The 18,709-nt window shown below is 47.8% G+C and overlaps 6 protein-coding genes and 1 non-coding gene across 7 annotated transcripts; 2 read left to right on the top strand and 5 right to left on the bottom strand.

Annotated features, from left to right (window-relative positions):
- Positions 1-519: 519 nt before the first annotated feature.
- On the top strand, positions 520-1,390 carry J7337_012608 (uncharacterized protein; the record flags this gene model as incomplete). Its single annotated transcript, XM_044830120.1, has 2 exons — positions 520-691; positions 747-1,390. The coding sequence occupies 2 exons, from the start codon at positions 520-522 to the stop codon at positions 1,388-1,390; spliced, it is 816 nt and encodes a 271-aa protein (XP_044675036.1).
- Positions 1,391-5,972: 4,582 nt separating this feature from the next.
- Positions 5,973-6,341, bottom strand: J7337_012609 (uncharacterized protein; the record flags this gene model as incomplete). Its single annotated transcript, XM_044830121.1, has 1 exon — positions 5,973-6,341. One exon carries the CDS (start codon positions 6,339-6,341, stop codon positions 5,973-5,975), a length of 369 nt encoding a protein of 122 aa, XP_044675037.1.
- Positions 6,342-8,222: 1,881 nt separating this feature from the next.
- J7337_012610 (uncharacterized protein) lies at positions 8,223-9,245 on the top strand (the record flags this gene model as incomplete). Its single annotated transcript, XM_044830122.1, has 1 exon — positions 8,223-9,245. The coding sequence occupies one exon, from the start codon at positions 8,223-8,225 to the stop codon at positions 9,243-9,245; it is 1,023 nt and encodes a 340-aa protein (XP_044675038.1).
- A 952-nt stretch (positions 9,246-10,197) lies between these two features.
- Positions 10,198-11,118, bottom strand: J7337_012611 (uncharacterized protein; the record flags this gene model as incomplete). Its single annotated transcript, XM_044830123.1, has 1 exon — positions 10,198-11,118. The coding sequence occupies one exon, from the start codon at positions 11,116-11,118 to the stop codon at positions 10,198-10,200; it is 921 nt and encodes a 306-aa protein (XP_044675039.1).
- Positions 11,119-11,676: 558 nt separating this feature from the next.
- On the bottom strand, positions 11,677-12,885 carry J7337_012612 (uncharacterized protein; the record flags this gene model as incomplete). The annotated part of the gene is made up of 3 exons (XM_044830124.1): positions 11,677-11,710; positions 11,760-11,916; positions 11,970-12,885. 3 exons carry the CDS (start codon positions 12,883-12,885, stop codon positions 11,677-11,679), a joined length of 1,107 nt encoding a protein of 368 aa, XP_044675040.1.
- Positions 12,886-15,112: 2,227 nt separating this feature from the next.
- J7337_012613 (uncharacterized protein) lies at positions 15,113-16,343 on the bottom strand (the record flags this gene model as incomplete). Its single annotated transcript, XM_044830125.1, has 5 exons — positions 15,113-15,277; positions 15,325-15,568; positions 15,620-15,814; positions 15,873-16,162; positions 16,209-16,343. 5 exons carry the CDS (start codon positions 16,341-16,343, stop codon positions 15,113-15,115), a joined length of 1,029 nt encoding a protein of 342 aa, XP_044675041.1.
- A 968-nt stretch (positions 16,344-17,311) lies between these two features.
- Positions 17,312-17,385, bottom strand: J7337_012614. Its single transcript has one exon. It is a non-coding gene; the product is annotated as a tRNA-Val (tRNA).
- Between the last annotated feature and the right edge of the window lie 1,324 nt (positions 17,386-18,709).

Here is an 18,709-nt window from a genome sequence, read left to right on the forward strand (position 1 = left end):
TTCTCGGACCCTACGGAGGGAAAGTGCTTGCTCTAGCATTCCCGTGTACTCGCCTCTCTTTTCGCATTCTGAACCAAGGGCCTTGCGTGTCCGTGAACGGCCTGGCCTTCATGTGTTTTGGTGTACCTCCCTACGTCATGTGGGTTGCAACAAGCCATTATTATCCACTACCGGCCTTTCCTTTCCAAACCCCGTCAGCAAATTATTGTTATTGCCAAGGACACGTCATGCTATCAATTTCCTTTCGCCCTGAACATGATTCATTGTGGGTGGAGTCCGTGCAACTACCGCCGGAGGTCCGACTCTCGGGGGAATCGTAACCAATCGCTGATTATTCGCACAGCTTGACCAAATTGCACTCCACCTCTTGGGAACTTTGTGTATCAGCTTGAGACTAGTTACAATATCAATGCGAAGGCTCTTTCTAGGGCACCAGCTATAAGATGACAGGAACGGATCTTGTACTTCTCCCTCTTCATTTTTGCCTTGAACACTCTGATCCGCCCTCCTTTCACAATCATGGGTTTAGTCCAGTTCGAGGATGGCAAAGTCCTCTACTACCCATATACACCTTCGACTGCAGCTGGCTATGGCTTCATGGCATGCTTTTCCATTGCAACATGCATACATATCGTCCGTGTTGTGCAGACCAAAAGACTTTTTTTCATCCCTATGATCCTTGGTGGTATCTGTATGTCTTGTCACACTGTCACCGATAACACGACTCTTGCTGACCGTCCACTTAGGCGAGACGTTTGGATATTATGGCCGCGCTTGGGCTGGTCAGCTACCGAACTCACCCAGGCCATTCATGTTGCAACTCATGCTCATTCTCGTCGCGCCAGTATTTGTCTGCGCTACCATATACGTTACGTTGGGGCGACTAAAGAGCCGTGTCCTCGGTCGACCTAATCGAAAATGCAGCATAACGGTGCTTTTCATTCTTACCGACATCGTGGCTTTCTGCTCACAGATCGGCGGTGGTCTCGTCCAAGTTACTGGCAATCTCAACTTGATGAAGATTGGAGATCATGTTATTCTGGGTGGCCTCGTCTTCCAACTGGTAGTTTTGGCTGTTTATCTGGGTCTGGTCTACAGGTTCTGGAGAGAGGCTAAGAGCCAGAATGACACAAATGGTCCTCGGTGGCAGCACTTCACAGCAGCGTTGGCTGGAACGGTGGTAGCAATCTGGATACGAAATCTAGTTCGTGCAGTCGAGTTCATGCAAGGGTTCCATGGTTTCATCAGCGAAAATGAGTCAATGCTGTATATCTTTGACGCCTTTCTGATGTTACTGGTTATAGTGGCCTTTATTCCATTCTACAATAGTAGTAGTATAGTGCCGCAGCATGTCAAGGGGGGATGGGATCCGATCGAGCTGGGACCCTAATGGTGCAACATAGAGATAGATATGATATCCAAAGCAACTTCCTAAAATCTTGAAAGAAAGGTCTCAATCACAAATTTGTTCATATTGCCTTTACTACTACCTTTGGCCACTGAAGAAAGTCAGAATAGTCGTGTGCTATATACTTATCGCATACAAAGAGAATATGATCAGCCCAGCCATGTATAAACCAAGCTCTCTTCATAGTCTGGACCAAAGGTGCGTAATAGGCTAGTATCAATAGAGCTATAGAGTCTTTGGACTGCAGGCAGTCAATGAAGTAATCTTCCATCATGTAAACCCAGATAAGAACTCTCTTGTAGTGCAATGGGCATTTGATGGACCCGTCAGCCTTACCAAACGTGGCTTCGTAGATACTGGCGATGGTTTCTAGAGATCGTGCAAAGTCTTCCTTGCGCAGGTGTGAACATGAAACAATAAGACTGTGTAACTTCTCAACCGGGCCAGCCCAATCAACTCGAGTGAAGCCTTCGCAGATGTACGTTGGGCGGGGGTCATCGGGAGGCACCTTACCGTTGCCGAGCGCCTCCGTAAGCCCAGAGAACAATATCTTTTCCTCAAAAAGCTGTCGTATAAGTCTTGTGCCACGGGCTAATGAAAGAGAGCTATGAGGCGAGTTGCCGTCGGCTGGACACACGAATAGATCATCAGGCCTAGTAGGACCTGCTGCAAATACACAGAAGCAGACCAGTACAGTCGAAACATACAGACTGCCGCAATTTGAGACGTCTATTCGCGACAACGCTTCATTTGTCTGGGTCAACCCCATAGAGAAGTGATATTTAGCCAAGGCAATATAGCGTGACCTTTCCGGTGAAATGTTGGATGCTAGATATGCCAGGTGGTACGCCGCAAGAGAGAAGGATAGATGTAGGAGATAAGGATATGATGCGGCAAGCAATGTTGCATCTCGTGACCAGAACTGGGCAATCGGGTGATTAGGATCATCAGAACCACCGAGATTTGGTCCAGTAAAGATGATGAATTGACGCAATAGCTCGGCTTGGGCCATGTTCAGCTCTGGTTCTGTTTCTGGAGGCTGGGGTGACACGCTGGGTTCTGACTGGAGATTGGATCGGAGTGAGGAGCCCTGACAAGACCAGTTCTTACGCGGCCGGCCTCGTCCAGGCTTCAGCGGGGCGATCGGTGCTGCTGTAAGTGAAGATGCCGGTAAGACTGGATTAATGTCATATTGGCATTCCAACTTAAACCTCGCGCAGTTGGTGCATCTCGGTTGGAGTTCATCACACTAGGCACGCTATGGTCAGTACTCGAGGCATGATACGTACGCACGGATAACTAACCTTGACTTTGCGTCGCTTGCAATTGGAGCAGCCATTCTTGGACTTGTGATGGAACTTCTTTTTCGATCTTTGACTTGGCAGCATTGTGGAACTGATATGCAATGACCTGACGATATCCAGTCGGCAGAAAGCTGTTTTTTCGCATAGACTGAGGTGGTTGCAGCTAACTTAGTAAACTCGTCACGGCCTCGAGCGTTTCTGGGAACGTCGATGTCAATTTTATTCCTAGAGGAGTGGAGTTACTGAGAGCCAATCGGTGATATTTCGTTCAGGTAAACCCCACTGGCCTGGTAGCACCCATTAGTTATGCATCTCCCGAGTGCCGATCAACTTGGTCGAAAAGTGGTAGACATATCACCCTGGGACGAATAGAGCTGACCTCATCTGACTCTAATTTTGAGTTCCAATCAAGAAGGTCTAGACTGTTAATAAATTCAGTTCTTATAGCTGCTCAAAGCTAACTGCCCTTCCGTGAAACTGACGGTTAGAAAATCTGAACATGTCTATCTCGATCTCTCAAGTCTCATTTGAGCACCACAACAGGGCCCTTGGGCTACCCAAACCCGCCCTCGCGTGATCTCTTACATTTGGAATTATGCATAAGCCTCGCAACGGAGTTCCTATCCTATCCAGATGAGCCGGGGCGCGGGCATTGAACGGTTGAATCTCGAATCCAGAGCTTCAACACTTCTCAGTCAAGGTACCTCATTTTGCTAAGGGACAGCCCGAAATCCAAAGGAGAAATCATTTTTTGTGTTACATCCTACATGGTTGGCTTACCAACTGTCAATCGGTCGGTCTGATTGGGTCGCTGTCAAGACGGGTCTCATACACTGAGGACTGGCAAGGGACACTGCCCATTGCCTCACCAAAGGGGCCATTATACTTTCGAAAGACCTTCGATGTGACGTCGGAGTCAAATCTAATCCAGAAGGCTCACCTGAACATCACTTCTTTGGGCCTATCCAGGGGTGAGATCAACGGCAAGCGAGTAAGAGATCATGTCCTGGTCCCCTGTTTTCAGCCTCTTAGGTATCGACATGTCTACGATACGTACGATGTTACAGAAGCGATATTATGAGGCCCGAGGACTATTGTTATCCCGATGGCAGAGGTTTGGTACGCCAACAATCTCTTCGGACATACCGAGGGGCAAGTTCAGGAGCCTCTACAGAGATAAGATTGGTGCCATGTGACTTGAAGGCCCAACTCAGCGATCGCTCCCCGGCTCACATCCCATCTGACACGAAGTAATCATACACCTTTGTTCCTCCGCCAGTCTCACATATTCACAATGGGGAGGTCTATGGCTCCAGCAAAGATTCTGTTATCAAGGGCTGGTCAAATGCATCTTTTGACAATGGTGGTTGGCTCAGTCCCGGAGAACTACCGCCTTTTGACCGCTGCTCTCGTCCCATCAGCCAGTCAACCTATTAGAAAATTGACAGAGTTTCAAGCAAAGAATATCCTCTGTATCGGACAAGGTTATAGTCGACTTTGGTCAGAACTTTGTTGGTTGCGCTAGGATTAATACCGGTGGTCCCAGCGGTACATGTATCATTCTCTGGCATGCTGAGGTGCTGGAAAAAGGCGACATATGAACCAGGTCCCCACGCGCCGCTCATCCAATAGATCATTTCATCCTCAATGTTACCGTCTTAGAAGTTTGGAGCCTACTCTCCTAGAACCAGACGCCGTCACTGATATTGCAGTATGGAGTCGCGGTACGTTGGTACTGCATACAATCGTCATATGCTGTCCCAACTCCCGTGTCACGAACAAAGCCTGAGGCTTATGTCCTAAGAAATTGTAGCGCTACGGCAATTCATGATCCTGGGGGTCTAGGCAGTCAGATTTTGGTCGGTTATCAAAAGAGGCTTTGCCTCAATTCTGGATCCTCTATTGAGGCGGAGTCATGGAAAGGCAGGCGAGTGGCATGACTCAGCTGACGACAAACACCTTTGATATGTAGCGTGTCACGGCGAAAATGAATAAATATTCCATGCTTCCATCATATTTAATATTTCAAGGCATAATCATTCAATTATCACAAGTCTCGAATCCAAGGCCCAACCACTATAAACCTTCACCATGACAACCCAAAAGAGATTCACAGGCTCTCGCATAAACGTCAAATCCATCGAAAACCCCTCCAGCGCAGAATGGCGCATCCGCTTATCTGGCACAAATATGAAAAACCTCATGCTTGGCCATTGTCCACAGGATATGGACGATAAATGGATGTGTATGACGACTGGGCCCGCGGAGCAAGGGTTGATTCGGGTACGCATGTGCAGGAGCTGGTCAAATCAGGAAATCATCGCCCTTATAGGACGTGTCGGAAGTGATGATGAAGCAATGACTGCCGAGGAAGGCGGAGAGATTTTGGCGATTATGTGGCCTACACCCAAAGAGGACGAGTATGATCCTTTTGATGAGCAGAGTGCAAAAGAATTTGCTATCGGGTTCTGTCGACATTTTATGAATTGTGAACTGGAGAGCTGAGGAGTACGTAAGGGCGAACACTGTGGTGTCTGCCAATGTTGCAGTTCAAGTTATGACGTGGTTTCCTCGCGTTGGATTTCTTTGGTCGGTATGTAAAATAGCACATGAAAGAACGCCAATGCTCCAATTTATCGCTTTCTTTTCCCAAGGCCGTCTATTGTAGAGAATGGCGCGTCGCTGCATCAGCTTCGTTGTCTGCATCGTGTCTCAGCGTGGCTGACTGCGCGTTGAGTCCTCTCGCTCATGATCATCGCGTAGGGTCGCCTCTCGGCGGTGAGGGCATTCTTGCGGAAGCAGCTCTGACCTCTAGTCGCTCCGTCGCTCGGCGATGGGTTTCTGCGACCGGGCGGGCTGTTACGGTGTACGCTTGTTGATGGGGCTGCTGAAATTGAAACGGTTGGCGATTGTTGATAAGCGGTGCCGAATCCGCAGAACGGTTTGGGAAGAGGTCATCAATGGCTTCCATGAGATCCTCATAAAGGCCTTTGACGAATGGCACGATTCCACACATTTTTCAGGTGGCCAAGGGTAGACCAAAGGTTTCTGAGAGTAAAGAGTCGTGAACGTCAACTTTTTTGCGGCAACATTACGGTGAAAATAATCTGTAAAGATCACGTGCACCAGTGTAACAATCAGCAGGCTTCGACTCAGAATAACCTCAACAACGACTCATGGGCCGGATGTACTATGAATGGAATCTTCATTTCGATGGCCTTGATTGTTTTGATGTACGAAATAAGAATAGGCCATGCGCTCTACATCTTGGGTTTCCTGCCCGACTTCTCAAAATGGCCTGCCTCGCCATTGCTTCCCTCCCTGCTATCATGCTCTTGAGCATTCTGACTGTTGGTTTTCTTCTCCTTCTCTGTCATGTTCTTATCCTCGAACGAGCTCGCGTCGCGTTTCCCCGGTGCGCCCTTCAGCGAGGCCATGGCTCCGTCGGAGTGATCGGCGACTGGTGGATTGTTCTTGCCATGGTCAGGATCGGAGGACACTGGTGTCTTGACTTTGCCTGAGTTCATGCGGATAGAGTTGTATGGGCTCAGCACAGGTTGGTATCGAAGCGCAGATGCGACTGTCGGGACGCGTCTGAAGGAGGAGAGGGTTTGACGTGCGATGGCCATGGTTTCAAAGAGCTGAGACGAGTGGGTGATGTATTTGCGGGGATTTGAGAATTTCTGTAAAGGCTTGGATGACCGGTATTGGAATTTGTGTTGAATGGTCGAAGAAGAAGCAGAATCGTGGCTGTTTCATAGGTTGTTGCTGTAGCGAAAGTAATGACGACATTTCCGAAGCCGACATATTGTCAATCATGACAATGGTTGATGTCATTGATACATCAATGGACTTGACCTCGAAGTTCCACAAAATCCCAAAGCCAAATCCATTCCTATGATTACTCCAGATTTTCGACTTGTCCTGTATTTTTCCTCTCAAACACCAGTGGAACTTCTCCCCTCAATGCTCTCCAATGATTTGTTGCCATCATCAGCTCGGGACATCCTTCAACAGCCCATCCCCATCTTTCCAGAAATCGAGGTGTCGCCTCCCAGCTCTCCATACGGTACGGCTCTCCCCAGATAATCAGCCCGCGCCGATCTGAAGCATAGTCGCTAGGTTTGCCTCTTGACACAAGCCGCCGTCCTCTTGGCCCAGTGCCCTCTCCATATTTGTTGAACATGATGTCTTCCAGTAGATCTCCTATAATATCAGTGACAAGTAGTCGGTGATTGAAATGATCATGGTGAGTGATAAGATTGTCTCTCATCTTCGGAAACGGAATGAGATCGATCCAGGTTGCATGTGCCCTTGTTGATTGCAGGGCTGTAGGACGAAGATGAGGCGGTATATCCTGGCCTGCTTCGACACAAATGGCATCGCGCTTTAAGCCAGCCATTACATCCAGCTTCTCAGTCCGACCCTCTTCCAGCACAAAGTGATCCATCACCTGTGAAAGGGTTACTTTGTTCTGAAAAAGCCCTCGGAAAGCATTGTAGTTTATGAGATACAGAAGTTGGTCCGAGAGAGGAGGCGCCCCGCCCATCGATGCCCGTAGACGTTGATGCATGTCGAGTTGCTGGCTGTACAATTCAACATCTGCGGTGCTCAATGTTCCCTTGTATACAGTGGTGAGGAACAATCTCGGGTCTTGCTTAGTGACGGAGCATTCGTCGTTGTCGGCTCCGGCCTCAAGTCCGAATTCATCCACCCTCCAGAGCTTTACTCCGAATGTCGGCCTTTGCTGCTTGGCACAACTTTTGATTGTGTCATCATTGTTCATGCGATTTCCTGCGTGCAAAAGTTAGAGATGGCCAAGCTAGCCTCCAAGATAGGAAGTATTGTAATCAGAACTGTCCATCAACTACTTACGGCGAGCTCGTTGGTTGATCCTGTTCTGCAGCTTACGCCGCTGCTTTCTCTCAGCATCTTCCATAATCGATCGATTTCGTAACGGGGCTTGCTAAACTCTAGCAGTGGTGATCAATCAAAAGGCAAGCAGGCTATAGCGAAAGTAGTAAAAATGTAAGCTTCGATCAAAATGATGGTCGGAATAGGATTTGTCACGGATAAAGTGTTCCTGTGAGCTGACGAGCCGAAATATGTCACGCTAATACGAATCGAGATAAAAAGTCATCCGCGCATGATATGATCTGCTAACTCCGATCGCAAATATTCCAAGCCCTTGCTCCACGTTTCCTTTTATTCCGATAATGCACTATTGACAAGCGCTATGACTCCATCCAAGCGACCAGCAGCATGCATAGTGGACCTTAGGGAATCCTTCGGTGCTTCATTCTCTTTTGGGTTACAATGTCATCACGACTTGAAGTGCGACTTAACGGGACGGTTTTGGTAACAGTTTTGGGCAGCGTCCTGAGCTGCGACAAATCTACTATAAATTCAGGAGAACCTCCAATGTTAAATCGAAGTCTCTTCAATTCAACCCAACATTCCATATCACTCCAGCAACCCTCAGTATCAAACTCAGTTTACACAACTTTAATATGTCTCGTTACGCCTCTCTCTACACCAACCCCCAAGGCCCAGGTGACAGCCGGCCAACTGCTCTGCAGGTAGTGCAGGATGAGCAAATGCAGAACCAACTCGTTGGAAAGGCAGCAGTCATCACTGGCGTTTCATCCGGCATCGGCATAGAAACTGCACGGGCTCTTGCTGCTACAGGCATCAAGCTCTTCCTGACTGCCCGAAACCTTGATAAAGCCAAGGAAGCTCTCGCTGACTTCTGGAACCCGGATCAGATGAAGCTTGTGCAACTTGAGCTGAGCTCTATGGACAGTGTTAGAGCTGCCGCAAAGGTCATCCTTTCTGAGACCGACGAGCTTAGCATCTTCATCGCCAATGCTGGTGTCATGGCCGTCCCGGAGCTCACGACTACTGCCGACGGCTTTGAAGAGCAGTTCGCTACGAATCACTTATCTCACTTCCTCTTATTTGAGCTCCTCAAACCTAGCCTTCTCAAAGCGTCAACTGAGAAATTCCAGTCTCGTGTCGTTGTCGTCGGAGCTACTGCTCATCGCATGCAAGGCATACCCGCTTCGAACGACTACAATTATGAGACCAGTGGTGCCTCCGCTTATACGCCCTGGGAAGCATACGCCCGCTCCAAGACCGCCAACACCTATATGGCCAATGAGATTGAACGTCGGTATGGTCACAGGGGGATCCATGCGACTAGTGTTGCTCCAGGACTGGTTACCTCCAACATTGGTCGTCATATTCCCCAGGAAGTGATGGCGGGGGTTATTGGTGACAAAATGAATGAGGTTCAGAGTCTCGAGCAAGCCGCTGCAAGTACTCTGGTCGCTGCCGTGGGCAAAGAATGGGAAGGAAGAGGAGGTGTTTACATCACCAACTGTAGTGCTGCAGAACGGGGCGAAGATGACGGCGTTTCGACTTCGTACACATATGTTTCTCACACCTACAACCCCAAGGATGAGCAGAGACTTTGGAACGACTCTCTAAAGATGGTGGAGAAGTGGAACAGCTCTAGCACAGAAGACGTTTAAGGAGGGTTTGCGCATCAGCTGTATACAGATCACCTACTAGCTCTACAATTTACCTGGCTTCAATTTTCACTTCGTACAAATCTTAACATCATATCATAAAGACATGTACATAGGAGTGACCATGAGTTCCAGGAATTGATATGCTTCGAGGTGTTCTTAGCTCCAACTTCCAAGTCAGTCCCGTCATGTTCCAGCATTGCATTTTCTGTGACAGAGAATGGGTTTCATAAAGGTGATGTTGAAAATTGAAAAGTAATTTCCATGGGATGGCTTCATATTCAGAGCTTCAGGGCAAAAGCAAAGAAAACATCATTGGCCTCCATATTTGCTGATGCGAAGACCCGATACATCAAACATCGGCGAAAGATACGAAGACAATCAGTCAGTAAAAAGGTTCCAAAAATTCCTATACCAGGCGAACCCAGTATAGAGCTGGTGGTTTTTATGAAAGAATAGGAGGCTTTCAATCAGCAAAATTCCTCTCTCAGCTTATTGCTTCACAGAGCAGGAAAAAAGCCCATGCACTAGGATGTATAGAGAAGAAGAAAAGAAAATGGAAGAAGGGGGGAAGGGCGACACTTTATACTCGTTCTTGCCAGGCCAATATGTCAAGGTTCATGCAGTTACTGAAGCCAAGGAAAGTATGTGAGCGTGGTGGAAGGTTATATGTGGTTCAGAACCTTCCTATAGGTCATACTTTCGCCTGCCGAGGTCAGTTGCCTAAAGTTAATTCCTTCAGCCTTCAGTTCACTTTATAGCATCCACTAGTTTACGATGCTGCCTGGGGGCTGGTGCCTATTGGAAAGTTTATTGGTGATAAAGTTGTGGGCTTGTGTAGGCGCAATACAGCCTCACAAGAAAGCCACTGAACATATTTCTTCCAAGCGTATATCAAGGTTGTGAAATGTATATAGACTTGGTATGAGGCCGATGACGATGTGCTAATGGAGCATCATGCGAAAGTTCTTTCAGCCCAGGAGCGTTCCCTCTCAAGGAACTCCTTGAAGGTTGTCAAATGGATCCCCCAACCGTCAACTTCTCCTATATCGACTTTGTCTCCCAAGCCTCTGGACATCAGTTGTACAGCAACAAAGATATCCTCATTCTTCTTCACCTCGATCTCTTCATCAGTTAGGTAAACAGCTTTCAAAGGCTTTCCACTTGCTTGGCCCAGTTGTTGCATGATCTCATCTGGCGAGAGCTTCTCACTTGCAATTTCGATGGTCTGCCTATTGAAGCGGCCTGGCTCACTAAAAGCCGCCACAGCAAACTTCGCAAGGTCCTCGACATCCATGACTGGTAGCTCTTCCTCGGGTGTGTAGGCAGTTGACCACGTGTTGCTAGCTACGAGACCAGAGCACATGATATTGACTTTAGGCGCCAGGAAGTTACACATGAAGAAACCCCCTCGAAGAATTGTCCACGTCTCGAAACCGGCGGCCCTGACGAGATTTTCAACTTCTTTCTTCCGTCCATGGGCACGTCCAACAGGGTGTTCTGGGTCATGGTATTTGTCTTTCTCCATGTCCTTGATGGACATACCGCTGGAGTAAATCATATGTTTGACGCCTGCTGTCCTCGCTATGTCGATGATGCGTTTCGCTACTGGTACCTCCGAGGTAAATGTTGTGATATTTGGTACAAGATTCATAAATACGTGTGTGCATCCGCTGAGGACCTCTCTGATGACTGCTTCATTGTCCCAGTCGCCAGGGCTAACTTCAGCACCTTGGTCTTGTAGTCTCTTGGCGGCAGGAGACTCCATGTTTCGAGCCGTGGCGCGTACGGTCCAACCAAGCTCAAGGAGTAATCTTGCAACAGCGGATCCTTGGGAGCCGGTAGCACCAGTGACGAAAACGACGTTATGTGACATTGTGTAAGTCGTGAAAATGACCTCCTGGGTTGGGGTTACTATGAATGTATGTATGAACTACTTTAAAGTTTAATAGAGAGGTTTATACGGGCTTATAAACTACGTATGGTTCGTTGCTGTGCTATGTTAAAGTGCGGAGTTGCGGACTTTCGTTGTCCTGCTCCTGCAATAGTCCGTGAACCTCGCCACGTTCTATTCGTCCTAACCCCATGGATCCATCATAGTCTGGACCGTGAAGGATTCAGATTTTCCCGCTTTAGATAATCATATACGCAAGAACCAATAGCATGACGAGTTGGCCGCGCTGTTCTTCCGTGTCTGATTAATGTGAGGAGCAACTCCGCAAAGGCTTTGCTTTGATTTGTCATTACGGCAAGCAGAGTCACATATGATATTGTGTTTTGAGGTGCTTTTAACCATAAAATTCAGATAACATAAGTTCTATATACACGTGTCTGGCTTTCTTCAGGACGTGACAAATCTGGGTTGTTCATTACTTTTCTTCTCATTCATCGACTTTTCCGCAAACAGGTCTCATGATGTCATCAAGTGTTCACATTACTCTTGAGGCTTTTGTCCACAGATGACGTATCTGTATTTGTTTTAGTTATCTTTCCCTATGTTCAATGTTCGTAACTCACATGGGCCAATATGCGTGGATGGAAGGGTTCTTGAGATCTTTTCTAACGTCAGTCAGGAAAACATCCAACTGAGGTTTCGACCAGTCCAGGACTCTAGTGAAGAGAGCACTACTAATCGCGTCAAGACCACCAGAAATATTCTCGAGAGTCCAAGAACCTGAATCACGTCAGTTTGCCTTCTATCAATGGCACCAGGAGGTATTCGTTTACCTAGCTCTTTATACTTTTGTTCCCTAGGCCAACGGTTTTGTGGCCACTTAAAAACTCGCTGTGTGACGTTCTGGAAGCCAGCAGCCTCCATCTGTGTCTTATAGGTCATTGTTTCACCGAACGGTCGGCCCATCTTTTCTGTTGCTTCAAGCAAGAGTTTCGACCACTGATATAGAGCCGTTTCAGGAGCCATTGTACCATCATCGGAGGTTGGGGGAAGGATATCCACGACCTCCAGCCAGCCACCTGGATTTAGATTCGTGAAACTTTGTCCGAAGAACCGTGGCCAGTTGGCGAGCGAGACCGTCATGAATCTGGTATAGATATAGTCAAATGGCTCTGAGAATGTCCAGTCTTCTTCCACGTCATCAATCTGGAACTCGACGTTGGGCGGCACGAATGCAGGCTGGATTGGGCTCAAGTCAACGCCGATGACAGTCGTTTCAGGGTGATCATCGGCAAAGTCAATTGCCCAGCATCCTGTACCAGTGCCGATGTCTAATACCCGTTTCGCGGGTATCTCGCCCTCTTCAAAGATGGGCGCAAGGTATAACTGGTTATCAAAAGTGAGGAGACAAAGCGCATGCTGAAGATCCAGGCGGTCTTGCTCTGAGTTATCGTTTGGGCCGACATAGATGCCGTCTTTGTAAGCATGATATGTTCTGCCATTTTCAATTCTGAATTTGTAAATGCTAGAGGCGATCGAAGCTGTGGAGCTCCCAGCATCATTTTCGCCGAGGGCTGAATCGTTGTCGCCGATGTTGCCCTCATCTGCCTCGAGCTGACCAGCGGGCTCTAGTGGCGCTGTCTGTTGGTGGGGCGATGATTCCTTGGGTGATGATTCCTTGGGTGACGATTCCTTTGGCGGTAATTCCTTTGGGGAAGGGGATTTTGACGTTGGAGGTGACCCTGCCATGCTTGCAAACTTGATATGAATACTTGAGCAAAGTTCAGCGGGGGGTTGTACAAGGAAGCGTCCAAGCAGAGGTGAGATATTTTGACAACTGGGATATGCGAAAAAGGAGGGCTAGCGTCAGGCCATTGAGGGGAAACCGGGTTAGGAGGCCGTATCCGCAACCTTTGCACAGTCATGAACTTTGATCCCGGCGAATCATCGACAGGGTGTTTGAAGTTCCCCGAGACATCCAATGCATCAAGTAGACTCTTGGTAACTTGGTCTTGATGGCTAAATCAACGATTCATTTCATTATTGAAATCATTCACCGTCAGCATCGCCGTGCTATAAGCATTTTCTAGTACCCAACACTGTGTGCTTGTTCGTAGTTTACTCTGATTGAGCTCTTCCTGCCAAGCTTCATGTGCTGTGTCTGTCGCGAAGCCATTGGTTCAGCCAAGACTATTGACTTTTAGCCTTGTAAGGCGCCTTATCGGTCGAGGGCCATTGGATACATCTTCAGCCGCAGGTTTCGGGTTTATTCCCTTCTGTATTTTAGGTTCGGCCCGATATGGCTCAAAGGGCATGGAAATGAGGACGTAAAGGATGAGATGAAAGTGTCATCAAATACGATGCCAGACACACGGCATCTGCTTTCTAGTTTTCCACTGTTGTCGAGCCATCGGATGTTGCGACCTTGACATTGTTCAAATTCCCATGGGCGTGTCGGCCTTCATCGTTGCCAATGACGTGAGCGCTGGACCTTATCGCCGCCACCATGGCTGAGACAAGGTACTGAATTCAGTAAGACTCCCACCAAGTTCCGCACTAGCTTTCGCTCGATAGTGAGTGCCACCGCCGATTGTACCGCTGAGATACTCCCTGTTTCAACTGAGACTTCGGCTGCTGTTCCTGACCGCACCACCAACGCCGACTGTGACGGAGGAATTCCCTTCCATGACGTAGGAACAGGCGTTACTAGCAACCGTAGCGGTGGCTGATGCACCAACACTCAATTATCAGGCTCTGAATGGAGTAAGGCTATCTTGGACACACATGTTCTGTCCATTGCCAATTCTATCTAGTATCACTACTCGCCCTTTACGCAGGAGCCAACACAAAAGGAAGTTGGGGTAATATCCAAAACGTTGTTGAATTCACTATGGCGATCTGCAAGTTGTAACTTGTGGCCGGATCTCGATGGCATTCGGCTAAGGACTCCAGACATTGACTATATGCTGAATGTACCAAAACAAATAATCAGTCAAGGATTTTAATCTTGTCTCATATACTGCATTCGATATTTCCATGTCGACTTCTATGAAGATTTGAAGCTCTGAATGATGACCAAAGACACTTCTTATCACAGACATATAATAGGCTTTACTGTGAGCAACATGACTAGACAGAACCTGCAGGAAATACTTGAAAAAAGAAATACTTTTCCTCTGTGCTTGTGTGTTGTTCTATTCAGCTCATGAAGGAACTGCTGTCCTAAGAGGCATCGACTATGCTCCATCTGGAGTTGCAATATTCCTTGCGCTCAAATACATGGATTGCATTGCGGAGTCTTCGATAACCATTCACTGAGTTCTCTACTGCCTGTTAATGACCTACAATGCAGTACCGTCTAGTACCACGGCTACATGGGCAGCAATCACTACAGTGAAGAGGGTTTGGCAAAATTATGATAGGTGACAATTACGATATAAAAGCCCTCCACAAATATTTCCTTCAGATTACACCATACCCTGAAGAGAAAATAAAAGACAAATACGACCTTTTTCAACTCAAGCCGTCTCAGGAATATCCAAGGAAGCACTATGGCAGGCTCCGGAACCATCAACTGGATCAGATCAACTGAAGTGCATGAAAAAGTGATATTCTGGAAGTGCATGCAGTATCAAGGGGAAGCAATTTGTGGGAACTACAACAGTATAAAGCTCAAACAGTGCGAGAAATGCCAGGCTAGACGCGACGCTGGCGATGAAGCGGTCAATAAAATGGGGGCAGTTATAGGAGTCCTTGAGTATGTTGAAAATAAGACTGGCGTAGAGCATTGGCGTTACGACTCAGAAAAGATCTAAGGTCCTGGGTCTTCAGTCCTTGGACAAACAAACAGGTTTTGCTAGGTCACAAGGAAAGCAGCTTCCATTAATGATATCGAAATAAGTGAAATTGTTGACCTAATCTTGAAAAGCATGCAAACCGGAAGATAACACACTTACTTCGGATCTGACTACCTTAACTACTGGTAATACTTGATGGAGTTGAAGAGCCAGTACGACTCCTTGAAAGCCTCAGGGTGGTTGGTGACATAGTCATCGCAGGTCTTAGATCCAGTAGAAGCCTTACATTCTTCGTTCCAAGTGCCTTGATCGATGTTGTCTCCACAGAACGCAGTGTTGATGATCTATTTCTCATTAGCACCAGGTTGTTTGTGTCTACTGGTAGACTTACAATGGTCTGTCCCTTGAAGTACTTTCCAACATTACATCCAGAACCGCTGAGGAACTGCGAAGCAGGAGTACCCCATTTGCTGGGATCGGGGTTTCCAGACTTGATGTCGGCTGGGATGTTCTTGCGGTTGAACCAGTAGATCTTCAGAGCATCTGACTCAAGCCAGACAGCATAGACACCTCCCTTGCCCTTGTTGAAGGCCGATCCATATGAACCTGAGGCGTGAGTGCTACCGCAACCGTCGCTAAGAACCTAAGTTAGTTTGTTGTCTTGTATTGTTCCATGATACACTGACTAGTTGGTGCCATCCTCGCATTGCTCAGACTCAGTCCCGCCGTTGTTGCAGTTAGGGCGCTCATCGAGACCGCCGATCTTGGTGAATCTGCAAGCACCGCATGTATGCAATGAGACGACGTTCTGGCTTTGGTCGTTGATCCCTTCAATGATATCAATCTCGCCGACTGGGTCCTCGTCAAAGTTGTACGACCAGCTGCGATAAATGTTAGCTCATCAGGCCCGGTAAAAACACCCAATCCTATGGAACTCACAAGGATGGCCAAACACCACAAGCCGTACCAGGCATGTGCTCAATGTCGGCAATCAGAAGGCCATTGCCATAAGTGGCCTTGGACTCCAGACGGACACTGTCTCTGCCGTGCCTGGTCTTGCTTGAGCCAAGAAGTTTAGCCTTGTTCACAGAGTCAACACCGACGTAAACTTGGCCGTTGGTTGTTTTGGCAAGACCAGCAGACTGAGCCTTGCTTTTGCTCAAGTAATTGACTGATCCGTGAGTGGGATCACCCCCGTAGGAAGGGTCAATGCTATCGTAGTAGGCAGCCTACCTTGTCAGAGTCGTCCGGTTAATTATGAGATCAAGATCATACATCTCTGAAGTAAAATTGGTCAAAGAAGTTGCTGGCGTCGTAAGTGGTCTTAAGAGAGAACTTGCGCGTAGCTCGGGCACAAGAGGCCTGGGCAGATGCCGCCGCCACCAATAGCGTGAACAAAGATGAATGCATAGTGAGTCTTGTGAAGAGAAAGAAGTGCAGTTGGCGATGAATCAAGATCGTCGCTGGGATAGTTCAGCTTTACATACCAAATGCCGTAGCTGAAAGGATCACCGCACGGCCCGATCCTCAGCTCACCGTGGTTCGAAGCTACCTCCGCCATTCGCTGCTTCGCATCGGAAACTATCCTCGAGACAAGCGTAATCTCAAGCGCCATCCTTCGCTATGCACGTGCCTTGGTTGTCACTAACAGCCCAGCGAGCAAGGGTTATTAGTGCTTAGAATAACGGGGCTGAGTGGTCCTTTGGAAAATGAGCAAATTTGATTTGGGGCAGTGCCAGTCATACGACGTGAGGCCATTATGTTCCTTCAATAATGTTAGGACTTAAGCAATTGTTCGAAGACAATAGACCTCATGATTCTATGGCAAAAGCACGTAAAGTGCTGCACGATGTAATGCAAGATGCTTAACCGATATAGCCAGCCAGTCGCGATGAATTTGTTTGCGACGCATGTGCATGCATTGCAGAAGAACGGTTCAATTCCAGCCTGATCTGGTTCCTGGTTCGGCCCTACTAGATCCGGGCTTGTTTGTGGTTGCGTAGGGCTAGCTTGGACGGGAGGCCTGGGCTAAACTGTTGAACGGAATGGTCTAGACGAACTCAAGGTTAACGTTGCATATTCCTACGCATCAGTATGGCTCAGCATAAGTTCCTAGGATGCCTAGAAGTACAGCGTATGGGAGCGATTGTGCATGATCTGATGACTCTGACCGCCTTCGGTATACGATTCAGAAGGCCTCCAACTGAGCGTATGAGTAGAAATTCCAAACAAAAAGTAAGGAACGACCATTGGACAGAACCCTATGACAGATCTAATAAGAATACGGACAAGAGCCGTTAGGAAACATGAGTTGGTGGTGCTTGGCAAAAAGATGGTGCCCGTCTTGGCGAGATCAAAGTGCCGAAGGACAAAAAACGTGGTTCCGCCCGGGATCGAACCGGGGACCTTCTCGGTGTTAACGAGATGCCATAACCAACTAGACCACGGAACCTAGCTGTTTTGCTGGAAGATTGAGTGGGAGTGAGATCTGAGGAACCTGAAGCAGTACGACACGCTCCGAAGAGACGAACGGCTCCGTCAAGCTCGCGTGAACAACTATGAATACAGGCTTACCAATTCATTGTTGAGACGGAGGACCGGAATTGACTGGACATATTTTGTATCGCGGAACGGACTTTGTATTTGAGTGACGCGTCATTGTCAACTCCAGTATGCAGCGGGATTCCGACTCGCGTGATACCGTGAGACGACTGCATGGGTCTGTCCTACCCTGCAGCTGTTCAAATCATTTAAGAGTCAGCGGTTTCGAGAAGGAGGAACATTATTTCCAGGTAACAATGAATTTTAGTACATAGCGTTCTTTATCTAGGTATTGACTTGCTTTTATCATGGCTACATGTCGAGTTAAATCTTTAATGTTGTTACTGCTTAGATGCAGTTCTGTAGATATCAACACTGGACATAAATGGACCATGTTGGCCATGGCATGACCCCAGAGAAGTTTATTCACCCTGACATCTGCTGGGCCAAAGCATATCGCCATATCCTAACTCCGGGACATTGGTAAGATTGGATACTACGTAAAAGATCTCCATTTCAAACCCTCGAATCTAGATACGAGAGATCTACCCTGGTGCTTAACAAGCGGATCATACGATAAGCAACAGGAGTTCACGAGTCATCAAGCTCCGTCTCTAGGGCGAAGGAGCTGGGTTAGGCGAAATGTGTGCCTCGGGACCGAGGAATTGCTAAGCTGAAACCGGATTTCGGGAAAAGTCATGACGCAACTCCGTGGCAAAAGAATTTTTAGTACAAATCTCGACCAATAAGACTATTTTCGCAAAGTTTTCGTACAGACGTCCATGGAGTTTCCGCGGACAAAGTCTTGACGGACTCGATCAGCTCTCCGAAACAGTCAAAGTACGTAGAGAATGTGCATCATCAAACCCAAAACATAATCTCTTGCATCTGGATAGTAAGCGTTACGTCGCAGATATTATAAACCCGCGCAGTTTCCGACTGTAACCAGTCCATAGTAAAAAAACATCCGTATCAAGGGCCGGGGTTTATATGACTACGGCCGAAAACCCCGTTCCGGGTCCGACAAGCTAAGGGAAGATGGGCCGAGGCATGACCATAACGAGATAAAGGAGTAACCCAGAAAGTTCTAGCCTCTCGCTTGGTGATATCATCCCTTGACGGATTTAACGTAAGGACCCAGTCACCACGAGAAGCCCAAGCCTGTATGGGGACTTACGGCCGGTCGGCGGATCCGACGAATCCATGCCATGGAATTCAAGAGATTTGAACTCCTT

The sequence above is a fragment of the Fusarium musae genome, chromosome 10 (genome assembly GCF_019915245.1).
Source record: "Fusarium musae strain F31 chromosome 10, whole genome shotgun sequence".
NCBI classification, from domain to species: Eukaryota; Fungi; Ascomycota; class Sordariomycetes; order Hypocreales; family Nectriaceae; genus Fusarium; species Fusarium musae.